The following is an 18,451-nucleotide window of genomic DNA, read 5'->3' on the forward strand; positions in this document are numbered from 1 at the left end:
TATGTACCAAATTTGTTATAAATGGTCAAACAATTTCAATTACAAAATTTTACTATTTCGAGACTAAATATTCCGCCAACTATACTTTTTAATATATGAACTCATTAAGACAAATTTATAAACTATTATAATTTGTATTTTAACTTGATATTTTGGCACCAAATCTTATATTTGGATGCCTTCGTTCGGAGTTTCACACGATGTACCATGAATTATATGGTTGATTGGTAGTTAGAGTATTTAGCTAAGATGTTAAGTCATCTTTTGACACAGTAATCGGATACCATGGATACATTTTGTATATACCAACATAACTATTCTGTAATATTAATTAAAGTCGTATATATGGTATTTTTTAGCTCTTACCACATCATTGTAAATAAGCCAACACATGACCGTAACAATACTCTAAATTCTTATCATATTAAATAATTAAAAGTTGGATGACAAATAAATTAACTTTAATTTTAAATTTTAGATATTTTTTTATATATTCTTTATTTCGAGATTTTTTATTTCTTTTATAGAGAGGGATGGTTGTTATAAAATATAAGAATAGATAATATATAAAAAAAAGTACGAAGAAAACAAATGCTTAACAAACATAAGAAAAAAAAATTCATAGAAAAAATAGTTTGAAGCATAAAACTGTCGTTTTAATATTAATTATCGTTTAAAAACTTGATAGGTTTTCAAAAATGAAATCCGGAAAATAAAAAGAAACGAGTTAAGAATGATGAGGAAGAAAATTAATACATAAAACGGATGGGTTGTAGACACTTAACAGAAGGACAAAAAGCCACATGTTTATTGGTAGACACATAACAAGAACTGGTACAATCATACCTCCTCATCGAAAAAGAACTCCTGTGAAACCCTAGTATTTCTTTCTAGTGTTGGTGACTAAAATATGGAACACGATCATTTAATTCAGAGAACAGATAAACACGACCCCTTCCTCTTTCTTTTTTGTAAAGCAATCATGGATTCCAATTACAATGCTCCTTTTATTTAATATATGGAAACATTTTAAGACATAAGTATATAATATTAAGCCTTCACGTCCAGTATTTGATATTTGAATCAAGAGCATATAGCTCCTGTCCCATGTAACTTCCAGAATCATAACTAATTACCAAAAGCCTCTACATTTGAAAGAATGTGATAACATTTTCTTGACTATATAGCACCATGTTACAGCAAAAGACACAAATCGTAACAGGATCAAAATTCGTTACCAAGGAAAAAAAAAACGAGCACATAAATGCCTAACTATAATTATACATGAATAATGACGGAAGTGAAGGTACAAAGAATTTTGGGCAGCGAAAACCCAACAATCATGTTGGTAACTTGCCAATAGCATACTCGAGTGTTTCGAATTCCGTAGGCCGCCACATAGACTTCTGCACACACAAAAAGCCAACTTTTTCTTTGGAGTAAGTCATGCGAACCTCCCACTGCATGGACTTCACCATAGCTGCTACCTCGTTAATGATTTCAGTTGTGTCCCGCACAATAAGCTTTCCCTCAGGCCTAAGAATCCTATCAACCTCGGCCATTACAGCTCTCAAATCACACCTGCATGACCGTAGAACATTAGTATATAATAAATGTTACTGGTTACGAATGAGAAATGAAATAGTTGTTGGCACCTTTTCTTAATATTTGAAAATAGTCGATCTGCATGAAGTAGATCATAGGACCTCGGATAGGTGCTAAATGATTCACACCAGTCATGGTACATGCCAAAGAGACCTCGTTCATAAATAATGGGAAGCGTGTCTGGAGCATTCACTGAAATCACATTCATGACCCAAATATTCAAATCCTTCAAGGCGGCAGCAAACCTGTAACACAAAAAACAAGTTGTCAAAGTGGTAATAACAGCAGGCATAATTCAGAGAAAAATGGGAAATCAAATTTCGCTCACCCTCCATAGACTGCTCTCATATCCATGACATTCCGCACATTGGACCACTTAATTCCGATTCCATTAAGATAAGACTTGGACACTATACGTTTCCAGTGTTCATAATCGACAGTAAAATCTTCAGGGGCGGGCTTTCCATAAACTCCAACATGAGAATCTGTAAGCCAGTAAGGTGAGTTGGTCAATCTTGCTGGCCATCTTTCTGGCCATTGTGACCCACGTTCTGTTGAATTCACTGGTAATTTGTGCATGCAAGCTTGTAACGGAATGTTCCTGCAGACAGAGAGATTAGGCAGCAGCCATGTATATTTACACCTTTTTGGGTGCATAATAACGATCCAATTATTGCACAGGGGAAGTTTAAAAAAAGGTAGTGTGAGATTATCAGTGTTCTAGCTTATAAAATAAATACTGCGGGGAGATTTGAAAAAGTAGAAACTACAAAAATAAAGCATTTGTTCATTTTTAGCAGAATCCGAGTGTAACTAAATAACCGCACAACGTTTGATTTGTGACTGTATGTTTTTCACACATGTTCCTGTGGGAAAATTGAATAAATATTTAATTACTCTTGGTTCCTATAATTTTGCATTTTTTACACTTTAGTTTCTACTCATAAAAACTAGTCATTTTAGTTTTGACACATTTTTTTAATCTGTTTTAGTCTACAAATTTGGACACCAAGGACTAAAAATAGACTGAAAATGTGTAGAAACTAAAACAGATTAAAAAATGTGAAGGGACTAAAAAAATAAAAAATGTATGCATAGAAACTAAAGTGAATAGTTTTTAGGTGCAGGGATTAAAGCATAAAAATTGTGCAAATATAAAATCTAGAGGAGTAACTAAACCTTGACTAGAAATATCTACAATTTTTATATTACATTGAAACATGAATATCAACAATTAACTTAGCACGAAACTCCTTTTTTCTGTTTTTGATTTTTAAAGAAATTTTTTTTGACATGTCAATTAACAAAGAAATACCATGCTGCATTAGGATCTTCGGAGTCTGGACACATAGGAGGCCGATCAATAGAACGTTGTTCATAACACTCATTAGAATCTGGCTTCTTGAACACAGCGATACCAACTCCATTAAGTTTATCCTTGCTGACGGACACTAGTTCCCAGCACATTGCTTTTGTTAGTTTCTTCATATCTGCAAATTCATTCAGAAAACGTCAGAACTAATGCAGAAACGTTAAGCTGATTAATAGAGGCAGAAAACAGTATATCATTATCTACCTGTCCATATTTCAACATCTTCAGCAAGCTTTTGGTAAATAGGAGTAGCAGACCATACAAAGAAACCACCTGGTCGCAAAACTCTGTTCAGCTCTAAAAGAAGTTTCCCACCTACACGTATACAAGGAGCAAGTCCCAAAAATCCAGTTAAATTTATATGAATTTTACATCGAGTACACACTATATACAAGTTCTCATAATACCTAAATGCACAAGCCGGGAAAGTACCACAACGCTACATAAAATTTCAAACTTGTATGAACAAATAATTTATCTAATCAAAGTCAAGGTTAGGTCGTTGCTACCTTCTATATGCCAAGGAACTCTACAGCGTGCACAATGGACTGCATCAAATACTCTCCCAGGGAAGGGAAGCCTCTTTGTGCCCATCACAGCGGATATAGCAGGAATCCCTCTTTCAAGTGCAAATTGTACCTGAGCTTCGTGTTCATCTTTTGGTGCCATTGACATTGTAAGTACATTTCTTTCAAAGAGAAAGCCACCAAAGCTGGCAACACCGCATCCAACATCTAAAATCACACGTGTGCGTTTGCCCCAAGCAATATCAGGTACAGACTGCAGCATCAAAGTTCCGTATATTAAGTACAAAACTCAACATCAAAAAAGAAAACATATCACAGCCACATAAAGCATAATTTCTTTTAGTCATTACCATGTCTAAGTTCTCTTATTGCCAAAGAAATTTTTTGGCAGAAGTTAAAATTATGCTGATACTTCTATTTGTAACATTTTGGTTGTCTCCAAGCACAGCATATGTGCATAGTTCATACCTACCTGATTTTTCCACTGGGAGACATAACAAAAATTTAACATTTCAGCACCATTTTTTTCTCTTGTCAAAGAAGCTCAATGTAGAACCTCAAATCCCATAGTAGAGTCAGTAACATCATTTTCTTTACAGTTCCAATATATTAGGGTTCCCCCAACCCCGTAAGATTAGACATTAAACAAATTGCAATCACTTATTTTAATTAATGTTAATATAATATCGAATATTTTCTTTGCTTTGAATATCAATCTTAATGTCAAACGTCAGACAAAATTAATCTCGTACCAGTCACCTAGGAAATGTCAATGTTAGATCAACATGAAACATTTTGTTTTGTGGTTTCGGTAATGAGTGCCTTTAGGGCACACGTTAACAAATTACATTGTGAATTTTTAAATAAAAAGTACAAACATTTAATATCTATAAAATCTAATAAGTTATATAGCACATACAACATTGATTTATGGGAACATGCAGCAAATTGTTATCCAGATTTATATATAAAGACGCAACACTAGTAAAAGCAACTAATAGGGTATACATTTTACCTGTTGTATGATGTCAATGTAATGAAGTGCACCGTGTTTGAATTGGGTTCCACCACCTGGAAAAGTAAGGTATTCGCCAGTTACTTTCACCCAATTCTGGTGCCCCTTATATTCAGCAAGCTTAGTGTGTGGAACATTAGAATACCATATCTGCAGGAAAACAATTTATTATTTCATGAAAGAATAAAATTTTAAACAAAGAATGGTAACTAACAAGCATTTGTGTTATTGTCTACCTTCTCTCTGCTCTTGGGCCATTCAATTGGGCGTTTGTATCCATTAGGAAGAGCGACAAGGCAGGTAGGAGGTTTTTGGGGACATTGCCTTTCTCTGTGCTCGTAGTGTTTGGTGCTTGGAAGACTACTGATTGCTTTCAAGTTGTCGAGGCACGGAATGAAGTCAGAGCCAGTAGTGACATTGCACCGTTTCCAATCGTACCCTGTAGACTGCTTGGAGGATTCTTGAGATTCCTTTTCATTATTTGACTTTGATGCCTGAGTTGAAAAAGAACCATTTTGCGGGGTACTTTCATTCAGAAGATCTGACTGAGCTACAGAAGGGAATGCATCAGTTGAACCCTGGTTCTTGGTACTGTCATCAGTTTTCTTATCGGAAATTTCGTCAGAGTCTTTGGTACCAGTTTGTTCCACGTTTTCTTCGGTCTTATCTGGTGTTTCACCTGCATCATCAGATTTCTTATCATCTGAATATGAATCGAACTGCTTGTTCTCATTTGATTCGGGTTTACTTTCAATCACATCGGATTCTGATTTTTTATCGTTCTCATCAGAATCTGATTTCTTCACGCTCTCATCAGAATCTGATTTCTTCACGCTTTCGTCAGAATCTGATTGCTTCACGCTCTCATCAGAATCTGATTTCCTCTCGCTAAAATTTGAATCTTGATTTTCTGTTTTTGTATCATCAGAAGGTTTCTCTTCAGACTTTTCGTCCGATTTTTCTTCTCTTTTTTCTGGCTCGTCAGAGGTTTTATCAGGTGTACTATCCCCTTTTGTTGCATCAGCAGACAGATCACCTTGATTTTCTTCAAACTGTTGAGAACTTTTACCAGAGGGGTCAGTAGCCTGTTCTGTCACCTCGCTCTGCTCTTTCACCCCACTCTGATCTATCACATCGCTCTGTTCTTTCACCTCGTTCTGTTCTTTCACCACACTCTGATCCTGCCCCTCGTTCTTATTATCCTGAGACATATCTACATTTTGCACAGGCACTACGGACGATGACGTCATCATCCAAATACCAAACAAGCAAAGAGCAACAAACACGACAATAGTCACTGTCGAAAGGTAACTCGTTGCCGATCGCTTATTATTAGTATTATTATTATCTATTCTAGTATATTTAGCTTGCGCCATGTTGTTAGAGGGGGCAACTGTTCACAGATAGTTTAGACCTGCGACATAAGCCAAACAACAATCAAACACCATCCCAATTGTTAGGCATGGATAGGTAATGTTAACACTCAATTGCCAATATCCATGCAGTTAGATGAAAAGGACAAATACATACACTCAATTGCCAATATTCATCAGTTCGATGAAAAAAATAAATACATACACTCAATTGCCAATACGCATGCAGTTAGATGACAAAATAAATACAAATATGGAAATAATCACAAAAATTGGTAAAAACTCAAGGGGACGACTGTCGAAGCCTTGCACAATTTGACAAGGTATAAGAAGGTCCACTAAATTGATTCCGTTGACGACTGTCGAAGCCTTGCACAATTTGAGGGGAAACACAAAGACATACATTGAGATGCATGTTTCTCTCTCTCAACCCGAGAACATCGTCTCACAAAGTAAAACGACCAGATCTAACAAAATTCAACAAACAAGAACGATCTAGAAAGATATAAAACAACCAGAAAAAAACGGATGACAAAAATTCAACAACGAAGATTCCATTACCAAGAATTACGGAACCGAGAGATTTCAAAGATTCAGGACATTCAACGAATTGAAAACAGAAACAAAGACAAGTTCAACTCTAAATCAACAACATTCCCGCGCAGATCTACTCTGCCGGAAGAGAAAAACTGCACCGATAGCATAAACGTCACGCGAATGCATGCTACGATAAAAGAAAGCAACAAGAAAAAAGTTCAATCGAGATAAGCAAAACAGCGAATGCGAAAACTAAATAGAGAAAAACGCAGTTCTGGTGAATACGCCGGTAGATCTGAATAGCTTGAAATGAAAGAAAGGCTAATTCGACAAACCTATTACTGTTCGGGATATGAGAAGCAAGAGGAAGAGGTTAACTCAGCATCGTGTCGCGCATGGCGAGAGTGGAAAGAGAAGAACGCAGAACGAAAACACGGAATTGGAGTGCAACGAGGAAGTGTTTTGAGGTAGATATAATAAAACGAGAGGGTGGGGTACACCAGCGTTTTGTCGTTATGGGAGGAATCTGTTCAATTCAGCGGCGTGAGTTAATTGTATTATTTTTTTGTAATATCTAAAATATTTTTTTTTAAAATATTAATAGTTCAAAGAATTTAAGTTTTGTAATTAAACAGGGAAATCTTACTGAATGTGACGTTTGTGAGAGAGAAGATAGATAAAATTGATAGTATGTATTAGAAAGTGACGTCCCCATGAATGGCGTGAAACCGGTGGGGATCACCATTTCAACGTGTTGGGCTTTGCCAAACAAAGACCCATGTCGCAGTAAATTCGCGAGGGTATATAGGTAACAAAGTTTAATATCTTTTTCCAATCTTTCCATTTTAATTAATGAAAATTGTCTTATTACGAAAACCCTGCATGTGCTAGGTCTCGAATCTCCACATACAAATGCATATTGTTTATTAAAAAGAGTTGCCTATAACTTAAGGCACAAAAATATTCAACGTGCCATTCATAATGTATTTGGAGATCGAATTTACATTATTTTTTTAAGGAGATAACTTGGATTTGAACTTTTATAAACAAATACTGTTCCTGAAGTATTTGGACACGTACCAGATGAAGGTCGTTGAGATCTGTAACGTGGCTCCCACCACAAGTGATGTTTTAGACTTTTGAGTCGGTGGGTTCTTCTTTTCTTTATTCTTTTAATTTAGAAGATTTCACGTGACATGTCATGGATAGGTTGAGAAAAGACTGAAAAGGACGCGTAAGGAAAATGAAGTGCAATAACACAATGTCAAAAATGATATATATATATATATATATATATATATATATATATATATATATGGTAAAATAATTCCGTGAATACAAATAACAGGGTAAAGTATGATTTTAGTATTTTGATCGAAAATTATAATTTGTTTTTCTTTAATATATTTTGGTATCTAAACTTTAAAAATTAATGATTGTAATTTTTTTAGTTCAATTACGTTAATTTTTTTTAGGAATTAAAAATATTTTTCGTAGATATTAAATTAGAGATGTGTCAAACAGGATAAAAAAAAACTTTAATACTAACATGAAGAACGTTTTACACATAAAAAAAGTTAACATAATTGGGTTAAAATGACTATATTTATTCATTTATAAAATTTAGGGACCAAAATGTATCGAAGTCTAAAAGGACGAATTCTAATGTTAGGTCAAAGTTTAGAGACTAAATACATACTTAATCCTAAAAAATAAGATTTGTTAAGGATAAGATATTTTGACCTGATTTATTAATCATTGGTATATTTTACTTTAACGTTCTTTTACTTAAATTGATTAAAATAAAATTATTAATAAAAGAAATATTAATCACACAAATATTTAAAATTTAATTTTACATATATTTATATATAGATGTATATAATTAAATGTTTTTAAGAGATGAATTTTTTAAAATTAATTTTTTATCTAAGTTTATATTTTTAAAAGAATATTTTAGATAATTTTATTTCAATTTTAAAAAAATAAAATACAAAACCATTTACGAATGTTCATTAATATTCACAGGTATTCTTTTATTAATACTTAACAAATAACGGAACAAGTAATGAAACAAATTTGTTTTAATGACAGCCATACCTAACCTCCTTAGTCACCAGCTGATTTTTCATCCATGCTTAATAAACTAACATTCCCAAAATTGGTCTGAAATTGATTCAAATTTGAACGAATCTAACTTTAAAAGAATGAGTTTAATAAATTACCAATATAATTTAATATATTATTAATTAATAAAATTATTGCTCATGCATTTTTTTTAATAAATTGTGAAAGAGTTAACAAATTATGATACATCATACTTTATAACTAAACAACTATCTATGCATAATTACCACTTAAACAACAAAATTGTTTGTTTATATGATTTTGTTTTGAAACATGCTGTTATGCCTTTTTGGTCAAAATGATGGCTTTTGGTAAGCATATAAGGAATTACTTTAGTTTACATTTAATAATAATTTAAGGAATTACTTTTAGTAAGCATGAAGGTACATATTGACGAAACAAATTGGTTAACTCAACTGACAGAATACTGTATACTTTGAATTTAAAAAATGTTTAAATATGATTTTAGTTTTACATAAATTTAATTATTTTAATCAAATTTTATCAAATTTATTTCAATTTTCAAATGTATATTATTTTATTATCTTAATTTGATATATATTGACTTCAATATTAATTAAAAAATATGTTTAAGACATTAAATTAATTTAAAAATATTTAATTTAAATAATTAATTATATGTATATTTAAAAGTAAGAAATTAAATTAGTTTAATTTTTTCTTACAAAAAATTAATTTTAAATTTTACCGAAAGCACGTTAAATCCTTTTAAAAATTGTTAAATGAAGAATGAAAGCCCGTAAAAGATAATTTTAAGTATATATTCGTTGTGTTGTAATTTAAGTGAATATTGTCAAGATTTTATTTTAACTAGAGAAAATTATTATATTTATTGATTTTTCAAAAAAAAAATTTACACTTAAAAATGAACATGAAAAAATAACAAATAGTAACAAATAAAAAGTAAATTACAATTGAGATATTCGATCATCACTTCATGAATTAATCTATTTGGGGGCGTGGAACACTAAATGTATTAGTGAACCTTTATTATTATTATTCCGAAAAAAAGGTTTTGTTTACTAATAAGAAATATTGTTATTTAAAAAATTATAATATAATAGTGTAAACGAAATGTGATATTGTCCTATATGAATGGATTATTTATTACACTGTGTATGAGGTGATAATTTGATGGTATTAATGACATGTGTTAAAATAACTGAATTATAACCAAATTAGGACATGTTATTTACATTATCACTCACAAATCTATATTTAATGATGTAAAATTTTATTTTTAATAAAATAACATTCACATATTTTTTGTTTTTAAATAGATATTATTTTTGTATAATTTTAGTAAATGAGATTTATTTTATTTAAAGAAATCAAATTAATTAAAATCAAATAAAAAATATGAAAACTCATAAGGTGAAATATAAATATAAAACTGAGGAATTAAAATTATTTTTGAAAAATATTTTTTTTTAATAAAAAATAGAGAAAGTAAATATCATATGTTAAAAAGGTAAATACCTATTTAAAAAAATACAAGAAATGTGAGTTTTGTTAAAATATATAAGAAAGGCAAGTAGATATCTATGTAATTATATCAACAGAGACGCCTGATATAGTAATTTCTGGTTACTTATTTAGGTATCATAATAATTGAAGTGTCTAATTATAAAGTTTAGAAGTATTATTACAAAAAATATGTTAGTGTTTTTTTAATAATTGGATGGCATATTAGACTGAATTGATTTTAAAAATTAAAAGAACTTTCATTAATTTTATCATACGGACTAAAAAGTACACATGAACAAAGTTACAAAAACTAAAAATTGACTTAGTTCATAATTTGTTGTACCCTATATTTCTTGTATGTTTCTCAAAGATAATAAATTAATACGAATTATATAATTAATATTTTCGTTTAAATGAGTTTTTGTAACTTACCGTTTTTATGTAATCTATGGTCAAAGTAAAAAATATATTCAAAATCAGGTCAAAGAATATAACAATTAAAAAATAATATTAAAAGACGTCTTAACTTTTTCATCGCAGTAAGTATCTTATTAGAGTCTAAAAATATGTTGAATAAGATTAAAGCATATGTTTAGGCGTTAAGATCCAGACTTATTCTTTTATTCTTCAACACAGTGACTCATCTGGGGAACACTAATCATCATTTGCAATCACGACACAATTCCCATAATACCTTCTTTTATTTTCTTAATGACAGAAATATCCCTCATCTCGTCATAAAACAAGTCGTCTTTAATTTGGATCCCTGGCGGTGAGTCACGGACGAGACATAACCAGTAAAACAATAGCATCAGTATCACCATCATTGTCTTCTTCATCGTCCTCATCTTCTTTAACAATCTCAGGGCTAACTTCGTCTTTTCCATCTACAAAGGCAGTGGATCTGCAATTGTGAAAAACCCTACACAACCCAATCAAGATGCACCTGCAACTACCACAGGTTCTTACTCCATTGTTTTTTCTTTTTTCTAATTTTTGTTATTATTAACATTAATACTTGCATACATTTTTTCGTTCGTTTCTCTAGCTTTAGTTTCACTTATAAATTAAGAGTAGGCATTTGAATTTGAAGGTATGTGTTGCAATTATGCATGGAAATATATAGGTTGAGTCGTGATCATTAGCAGACAGAAACGGCTACATCAATTGGATGTTGGTTTTGGATGTTTGGAGATCTTAATGGATTATTAGCGGAGATTTTGTTTGAATTTTCCTGATGTGTGTCTGGCCTCTGGTAATACATCCACACTCTGGTTTTTGCTTCATGAACGTAAATCTGTGTTTTTGGTGTGATAATACAATTCTGTTCTAAGGGAAAGTTTGTGCCCAGTTCAATGAGAAGTTGTTATCAGTTGAGTGTGTCTCCATGAGAGAGGTGTGTGTTTGTTTGTGTGGAGTGTGATTATGAAGGTGAATAATGTGTTCGCGGAAGATGAAATGCGGTTCAAAGGAAGTGATTTTAGTTGTTTGCTTGGCCTATTCTGAGTGCTAAATCGTTTTCTTTTTAGGTTGGATGAGACTGAACTTCCTTCCTAGTGGGGCATTTTTAATACCAAAAAGTTTGAGTAGGAGAGAGATAAACAAAAAGGTACAGAGTGTTAATTTCTTTTTTATTACATTGTCTTCTATTCGAACTCTGCAAGAGAGGATACATATACTCAACTGTGAATACAAATAAAGGAGTGTGTATACTTTCCAGTACTAGACAGTTCCATTAGGAAAGAATAAAAAAGAATAGAAAGTGAGATAATTTTTGAAATTGTTTGGGAGGAAAGAAAGATAAAATAAGCAGACATGTGGACTTCTTTGCTTCATTTTTTTGCTGAATTATAGACTTCTCTGCTTGAATACCGATGTCTAGCTAGCTCCAAATATTTTTATTTTCATGTCTTTATTTGTCTTTCTGATCCCTTTATTCTTATACTTACACAGATAAGCCTCTGGAACAACTTGATTCACTGGAGATATTGTGTGATAGATATTTCCTGAATGTGCTGTCTGAGTCAAAGATCTGTATTTGCTATATCTATTAAGCACAAATGAAAGGAGGACATATTTATAGCTTTAAAGGGAGGTTTATTTTCCTGCCTCTGGTTACTCTTGTTCTCTTTACCACATTAATGTGGACATGGGAGAGAAATCCATTAATAGCTATGACTTTAAGATCAGCTCAAGAGTGGTACAACTTACCTCCAGGTTTGTACTCTAGCATGAAAATGCATAATAACATTAACCACCTCTGTTCTCTTGATTCTTGGTACTGACAGATTGAGTTTGAAACAATTTATATTCAACAAAATCTAAAATGGAAGCTGCTCCAAGATTAGATTTAGAAGTGGAATATTTTACAAGGACGAATGCTTGTATCTCTAATTTTTTAGCGTGTTCAGATATTGATATTAATAATAATTTAAGTAGTTTCGGAATCTGATGTGTCCTGGTTCTTTAACTTACTAATCAATAAGGATCTTGACATTTATATGATGAATTATAACTTATAGAAGCTTGATAGGTTCTTGAAATTAGACTTAATTGATAAGGATCTTGATATCTCTATGAATCTGTTTGGGCTAACTTCTCCATAAGTTCCTTCTAGAGAGAAAAATAAGAGGAAAAATTGAAATTAACTTCTTTGTAAGCTAAAATTAACTTATGCATAAGCTCACTTGTAGAAACTATCTCATATAGCTTCTGTAGATTTTAGCTTACAAATAAGCTAATTTAATTTTTTTGTTCTCGTTTTTCTCTTCTAAAAGAGCTAATGGAGAAGTTCATCCAAACATGCTCAAAATAGTTATTGCTTTTGGCCTTGTAGAATTTCTGATAGAAACATAGAAACACAAAACAGAATGTTAACAGGTTTAGAGGGAAAGTAAGCATGAAGGAATAGTTTGTCACTGTTATTACAAACTAGGGACTATTCTCTTCCAAGGATTTCCCCTTACAACGGAGCAATGTGCCCAGTTTAGCCCATGATTTCCCAATACCCTTTTCCTATGTACACTTTCTGTTATTTATTCTTTCTAATAACCTACTCTCCTAATTGACTAACTGGCCAACTTCCAGCCTAACAACACTGCTATTTTTATTTCTTATAGTATACAATCTCTGCTCTGTCCTTCCTGACACATTGTATTGGTCCCTAACAATTTCCATGGTAAAAATAAACACTGTTAACTGCATGTGTGTCTGTCAATTTCCCTAATAAGTTTGACATTTTCAATTGTATTTGCCTTTTGTTGGATCTGTTCATACTGTTCTATTGACTAATAATTAATTGATTCTTTCTTCTTGTTGGATTTGTTACCATTTTCTGTTTGTGTTTTGTAATTACTATTTCCTAATTGTGCTATTTTCTGTTATTAACTGTACACTGAGGACTTTCTTTATGAATGCATCTGCAGCGGAAGCCCCTATTGAATCTGTGGGAACCGCAACACTGGAAAAGGATGTGGAAAAATCCGCTACTCCCAGCACAGAAAATAGAACAAAAATTCAACTTGATACTCAGGTTGAGGCAACTGTGGATTCTATACCTGCAGACTCTCCAAAATCTCAATACAATCAAAATTTCACTCCTTCCAGAGGTACAGGAACTCCAACACTGGAAAAGGGTGGGGAAAAATCCATAACCCCAACCACAGAAAATGGAACAAAACTTCAACTTGATTCCAAGGGTGTGACAACTATAGATTCTATTCCTGCAGAATCTCCAAAAACTCAATACAAACAAAATGTCACAGCTTCTTCTAGAAGTAAAGGTAGATTATTTTTGTTCTATTCTTAAATTCATTACAATTAACTTTTTCTTCCACTCTATGAATATGTACCTATTGTCATCATTGTTTTGCAATTACTTGTTTTCTGGGAACCCTTCAAATCACTGCTTTTGAGAATCTGCTTGGGCTGCTCTCTTGCTATTGAGTACTGGTCTACGCTGTACACACTAAACAAAGTGAACGACTTTGCTACTTAAGGGTTGTTGTTAATAAGACAAACTAATGGGATCCCTCATCTACTGTAGAGTCAAGAAATATCCAACTAGATTATTATTCCCCTGCTATCAAACTTTCTGGATAAGTAGCATTTTCCTAGCTATTTTTAGTACTTGCTTAAGTAGGATACCTGTTGAAGATAACAATGACTTAAGAAAGTTTCCTCTAAAAGCTTCTAATTTCTTAGAACATTTTGTTCTCTTTGAATTGGTTGCTTATGCGGAATTCAAATTGGATAACAATGTAACACAGATTCATTTCAAGTATTTTAATATCGGAACTTGATATTCTCTGTGAAGTTGGTTGTTTCCTTGGGAACCGTAAGTTTTTTGATTGGAACAATTTTTTTCTTCTTTCTCTTTCTCAAGTTATGTAGTAAGTATTACTTCCACCTTCCACTATCCAGAAGTTGAGTTCTACTTTCAAATCTTAAACTTTGTTGATAACTTCATATATTCTGGGAAGTATTTTGTTATCTTAAAAAGACGAAGGCTAAACTCTTACTGAGAGTCTCCTGATGTAGAATGGATTAAGCATATATTGAAAGACTATAGTATTTCTGGGAACATTAAATTATCATAGAATTTAGTTTTCCTATTATTTTAAAGATCTTTCACTATTTTTAGAGATTTTATGTTTAATTAGTATTTATCTACACTTTTATATTTGATCAAAATTTATGCAGGATTTTATTATCTTTGGACTATGAATAGATTATACCCTTCTGGTGCCTCACATTATTCAAACTTTTTCCCCATAATTGATTATTGATATTTTATCTTAGAGTATCTGAAACTTGAGTTGTCAGAACATTTTCCCTGTAAAGAAGCACTCTAAGTTTGTTTATTACTTTGCTGTTACACGATTATCTTATCAGAAGAGGCTAATAGTTTCTGAGTCCAGAGATTAGCATCTTCTTTGTAGTTTCATGTTTACCAGTACAATCTAGACGTTCTAACTGGTGACATTTGCCACAATTACTCCAACTAATGCCCCAGAAAATTAGCAAATAGTTTACAGATTCTATGTCTTTTCCTGGTTTAAAATTCTTAAGCCTTGTATCTTCAACAAAGTTCTCTGGCTTGATTTATTATTGATTGAATTTCTCCTTTTGCAGTTTGTAATAATTATGCCAAGGGTAAGTGGGTTGCCGATAGCAGGAGGCCGCTGTATTCTGGGTTCAACTGTAAGAAATGGTTATCCTCAATGTGGTCATGTAGAATAACAGAACGACCAGATTTCTCATATGAGGGATATCGCTGGCAACCAGAAAATTGTGAAATGCAAGAGTTTGACCGGTCTGCATTCTTGAGAAAGTAGGTATAATCCTTTCTTCTTCTTAGATATAGTTCTTCATAACATCTTTCAAAATTATCCGCCTGCTACGTTTATTCAATTGCTTATATGTAAATATGCTTAAAAGCTTTCTGATTTTATGACAAACATAAATAACCTTGCATCATTTTAATTTTCATTTTATTCGGTCTGTACTCTGTTTGGTTAAATCAGAAATTCTACTCATTTTGTCTTTTACCTTTTTCTGTTTTTCTTTGGGTTAAAAAATATAACGGAAGTGTGTGAATCTCAATTTAGGGATCTGTTTAGATAAACTTCTCCAGAAACACCTATAGGGAGAATAAATGAATGAGCTTCTCCATAAATTAAAATAGATATGTAAAAACTGTCTTAGTTTTCTAAATTCTAATTCTTAACTTGTGCATGAGCTAATTTTTAACTTGTGCATAAGCTAATTTAAACTTACGGAAAAACTCATTTAATTTTTTTTTTCTTATTTATTTTCTGCACGTGTTTATAGAGTTGTTTATTTTTTTTCAATCGGACCCTAAATAGTATTTAGTAAGTGGTATTTGATACTAATGTGGAATGTAGGATGCAGGACAAAACAATTGCTTTCATAGGAGACTCGTTGGGCCGGCAACAATTTCAATCTCTAATGTGTATGGCCACTGGTGGGGAAGAGAGCCCAGAGGTTCAAAATGTGGGGTGGGAGTATGGTTTGGTAAAAGCACGTGGAGCTATTCGTCCAGATGGTTGGGCTTATAGATTTCCCAAGACTAATACCACTATATTATATTATTGGTCAGCTAGCTTAAGTGATTTGCAGCCCCTTAACATCTCAGACAAACTGTCAAACGTTGCCATGCATTTAGACCGTCCCCCAGCTTTCATGAGTCGGTTCCTCCATCGCTTTGATGTTTTGGTTCTTAACACAGGACACCACTGGAACAGGGGGAAGCTTACTGCGAACAGGTGGATAATGTATGTTAATGGAAAGCCAAATGAAGACAAACAGATTGAAGTAATTGCAAATGCCAAAAACTTAACAATCTACAGTATAGCCAGATGGCTTGATTTGCAACTTGTTTCGCATCCTCGGCTCAAAGCTTTCTTCAGGACTATATCTCCTAGGCATTTCTTCAATGGGGATTGGAACACTGGTGGAAGCTGTGACAACACTATCCCTTTAACCAATGGAAGTGAGGTCATGCAAGAAGGGTCTATTGATACAACTATCGAGGGTGCTCTAAAGGGTACAAAGATTAAAATACTGGACATAACTGCCCTTTCGCAATTGAGGGATGAGGCTCACATGTCGCGCTACAATTTTAGAGGAACTCTTAATTCAAGCGACTGCTTGCATTGGTGCCTACCTGGTATTCCAGATACGTGGAACGAACTCCTTGTTGCTCAGATATAGGCTGTGTCATACTTAGGCACCTCTCCTTGCTTACAAATGCATTAGTAAGATGTTTAGGGCACCAGAATCTGTCCATCATTTATGGTCTAGGAAGACCAATTATTTGTTTCGTCCAATGATGTATTTCATTTATTGTTTTCTCACCAAATAGGAAAAGTGGGGAGATCGTACAGGCCCATTCCATTTTCATTTTATGAAAGAACAATTAGCTGAAACTTATATATATGTATGATTTGGACAGAATCGAGGACGAACATAACCACACGAGGTATGAGCTATAAATACCATAGGCATGACCAAAGTTGACATGGCCTTTATTCAACAGTTTGAAATGATTTTGTATTTTCTATGGTGGTATTTGTATTATAATTAGTTTCCATTTGAGTAGAGTGAAAAAGAAATAATCATTGGGACCAGTAGTAAATGCTTGTGTGTTAAAACACTATCTACTTTCTTTCAGGTCGGAATAGATTTCTTTATTTATTTTATTCTATTTTTAACATGGACTGTGTATGTGGTTACAAACTAATCTCTCCGAGAAACAGAGTGAAAACGGATTATGTTTAAGCTACCATATCATCTTCTGTTGAACCAAAACTCAGTTTTTATATCAGATCATTGAGAATAATAATGTATAGTTTTTGTCATCTAGTTTCCAAATTTAGTTAACCTTTTCAGTTGTCTTTTCTTAGTCTTACATGTGCTTGCCCTTATTTAATTTTGTTTACAAAAATTTCATTCCAGAAAGCATTAGAGTTTTGAAATTCTAATTACATCGGCACCCTACAGCTTCAACAATCATGTCTCTGCTATTTTATTTTATTTTCTGACTGTCTTAGAGGAGAGGATGAAGGATCATACTTAAGTTGTTTTAAGTCTCACAATAATGAACAGATAAAATCAATCAGAGAGCCTTTTGTGTATTCAGGCATACCTGTGGGGGGGGAAATTAGGGATGGCTTACCTGTGTATATATATATATATATATATATATATATATATATATATATATATATATATATATATATATATATATATATATATGATATTTTTTGTGTTAACATTTAATTTTTAAATTTATTTTTTAAATAAAAGTTTTCTTTAAGTTAAAATTAAAATAATTATTTTATTAATTTTATCATTTTCTAAATTTTACTATTTTTTTATAAATTTAACCAATTTTTAGTTATAAAATTATCTAGAAAATAAATAAAAATAATTTACAATAAAATTATAAAAGTTATTTATATTTAATTTCATAATTACAACAATAAGACTAATACTAAAACTTATAAATATATTTATTTGATAACATTGTTGTTAATGCGATCAAATTAATACTACTAACTTATATTAATTTCAATATTGTTAAGATAATAGTCAACAAAATAGTAAGGATAAAGTAACCAAAGTCGTTTCTCAACGAACACAAATTATTTTTTAACAAATTAGTTCTTATAAAAACTATACAAAATAGTTCGTAAAATTATAAGAAATATAAGAGGATTAAGGTAACCAAAAAAAGAAAGAAATTTTAAAAGATAAAAAGAAATAAAAATAATAGTAAAGAAAATAGATTGATTTAAAGATTATTGCTCAATTAATTAATGTTGTTGATTTGCAAATTAATTAATATAAAATCTTAATCAAAATATCCAAAAAAATATTTATG

The 18,451-nt window shown here is 31.9% G+C and overlaps 2 protein-coding genes across 8 annotated transcripts; one reads left to right on the plus strand and one right to left on the minus strand.

Moving 5' to 3' along the window:
- Positions 1–1,150: 1,150 nt before the first annotated feature.
- Positions 1,151–6,919, minus strand: LOC114178560 (S-adenosyl-L-methionine-dependent methyltransferases superfamily protein). The gene is made up of 9 exons (XM_028064549.2): positions 6,765–6,919; positions 4,756–5,933; positions 4,520–4,669; positions 3,487–3,757; positions 3,182–3,292; positions 2,921–3,095; positions 1,934–2,206; positions 1,656–1,850; positions 1,151–1,581 (listed from the first exon to the last, which is right to left on the minus strand). The coding sequence occupies exons 2-9, from the start codon at positions 5,893–5,895 to the stop codon at positions 1,341–1,343; spliced, it is 2,556 nt and encodes an 851-aa protein (XP_027920350.1). The 5' UTR covers positions 5,896–5,933; positions 6,765–6,919; the 3' UTR covers positions 1,151–1,340.
- Positions 6,920–10,803: 3,884 nt separating this feature from the next.
- TBL14 (TRICHOME BIREFRINGENCE-LIKE 14) lies at positions 10,804–17,111 on the plus strand. 7 transcript variants are annotated; one of them, XM_028064156.2, is made up of 6 exons: positions 10,804–11,005; positions 11,574–11,653; positions 11,998–12,261; positions 13,470–13,826; positions 15,178–15,376; positions 15,951–17,111. In XM_028064156.2, the coding sequence occupies exons 3-6, from the start codon at positions 12,105–12,107 to the stop codon at positions 16,777–16,779; spliced, it is 1,542 nt and encodes a 513-aa protein (XP_027919957.1). In that variant the 5' UTR covers positions 10,804–11,005; positions 11,574–11,653; positions 11,998–12,104; the 3' UTR covers positions 16,780–17,111. The 7 variants fall into 7 exon arrangements, with proteins under 7 accessions (XP_027919957.1, XP_027919955.1, XP_027919956.1 ...); XM_028064154.2 differs by having other exon boundaries at positions 10,805–11,005; positions 11,138–11,653; XM_028064155.2 differs by having other exon boundaries at positions 10,805–11,005; positions 11,171–11,653.
- Positions 17,112–18,451: the final 1,340 nt, after the last annotated feature.

This window comes from Vigna unguiculata, chromosome 3 (genome assembly GCF_037176805.1).
Source record: "Vigna unguiculata cultivar grain cowpea cultivar isolate G323 ecotype 2 chromosome 3, ASM3717680v1, whole genome shotgun sequence".
Taxonomy (NCBI): domain Eukaryota; kingdom Viridiplantae; phylum Streptophyta; class Magnoliopsida; order Fabales; family Fabaceae; genus Vigna; species Vigna unguiculata.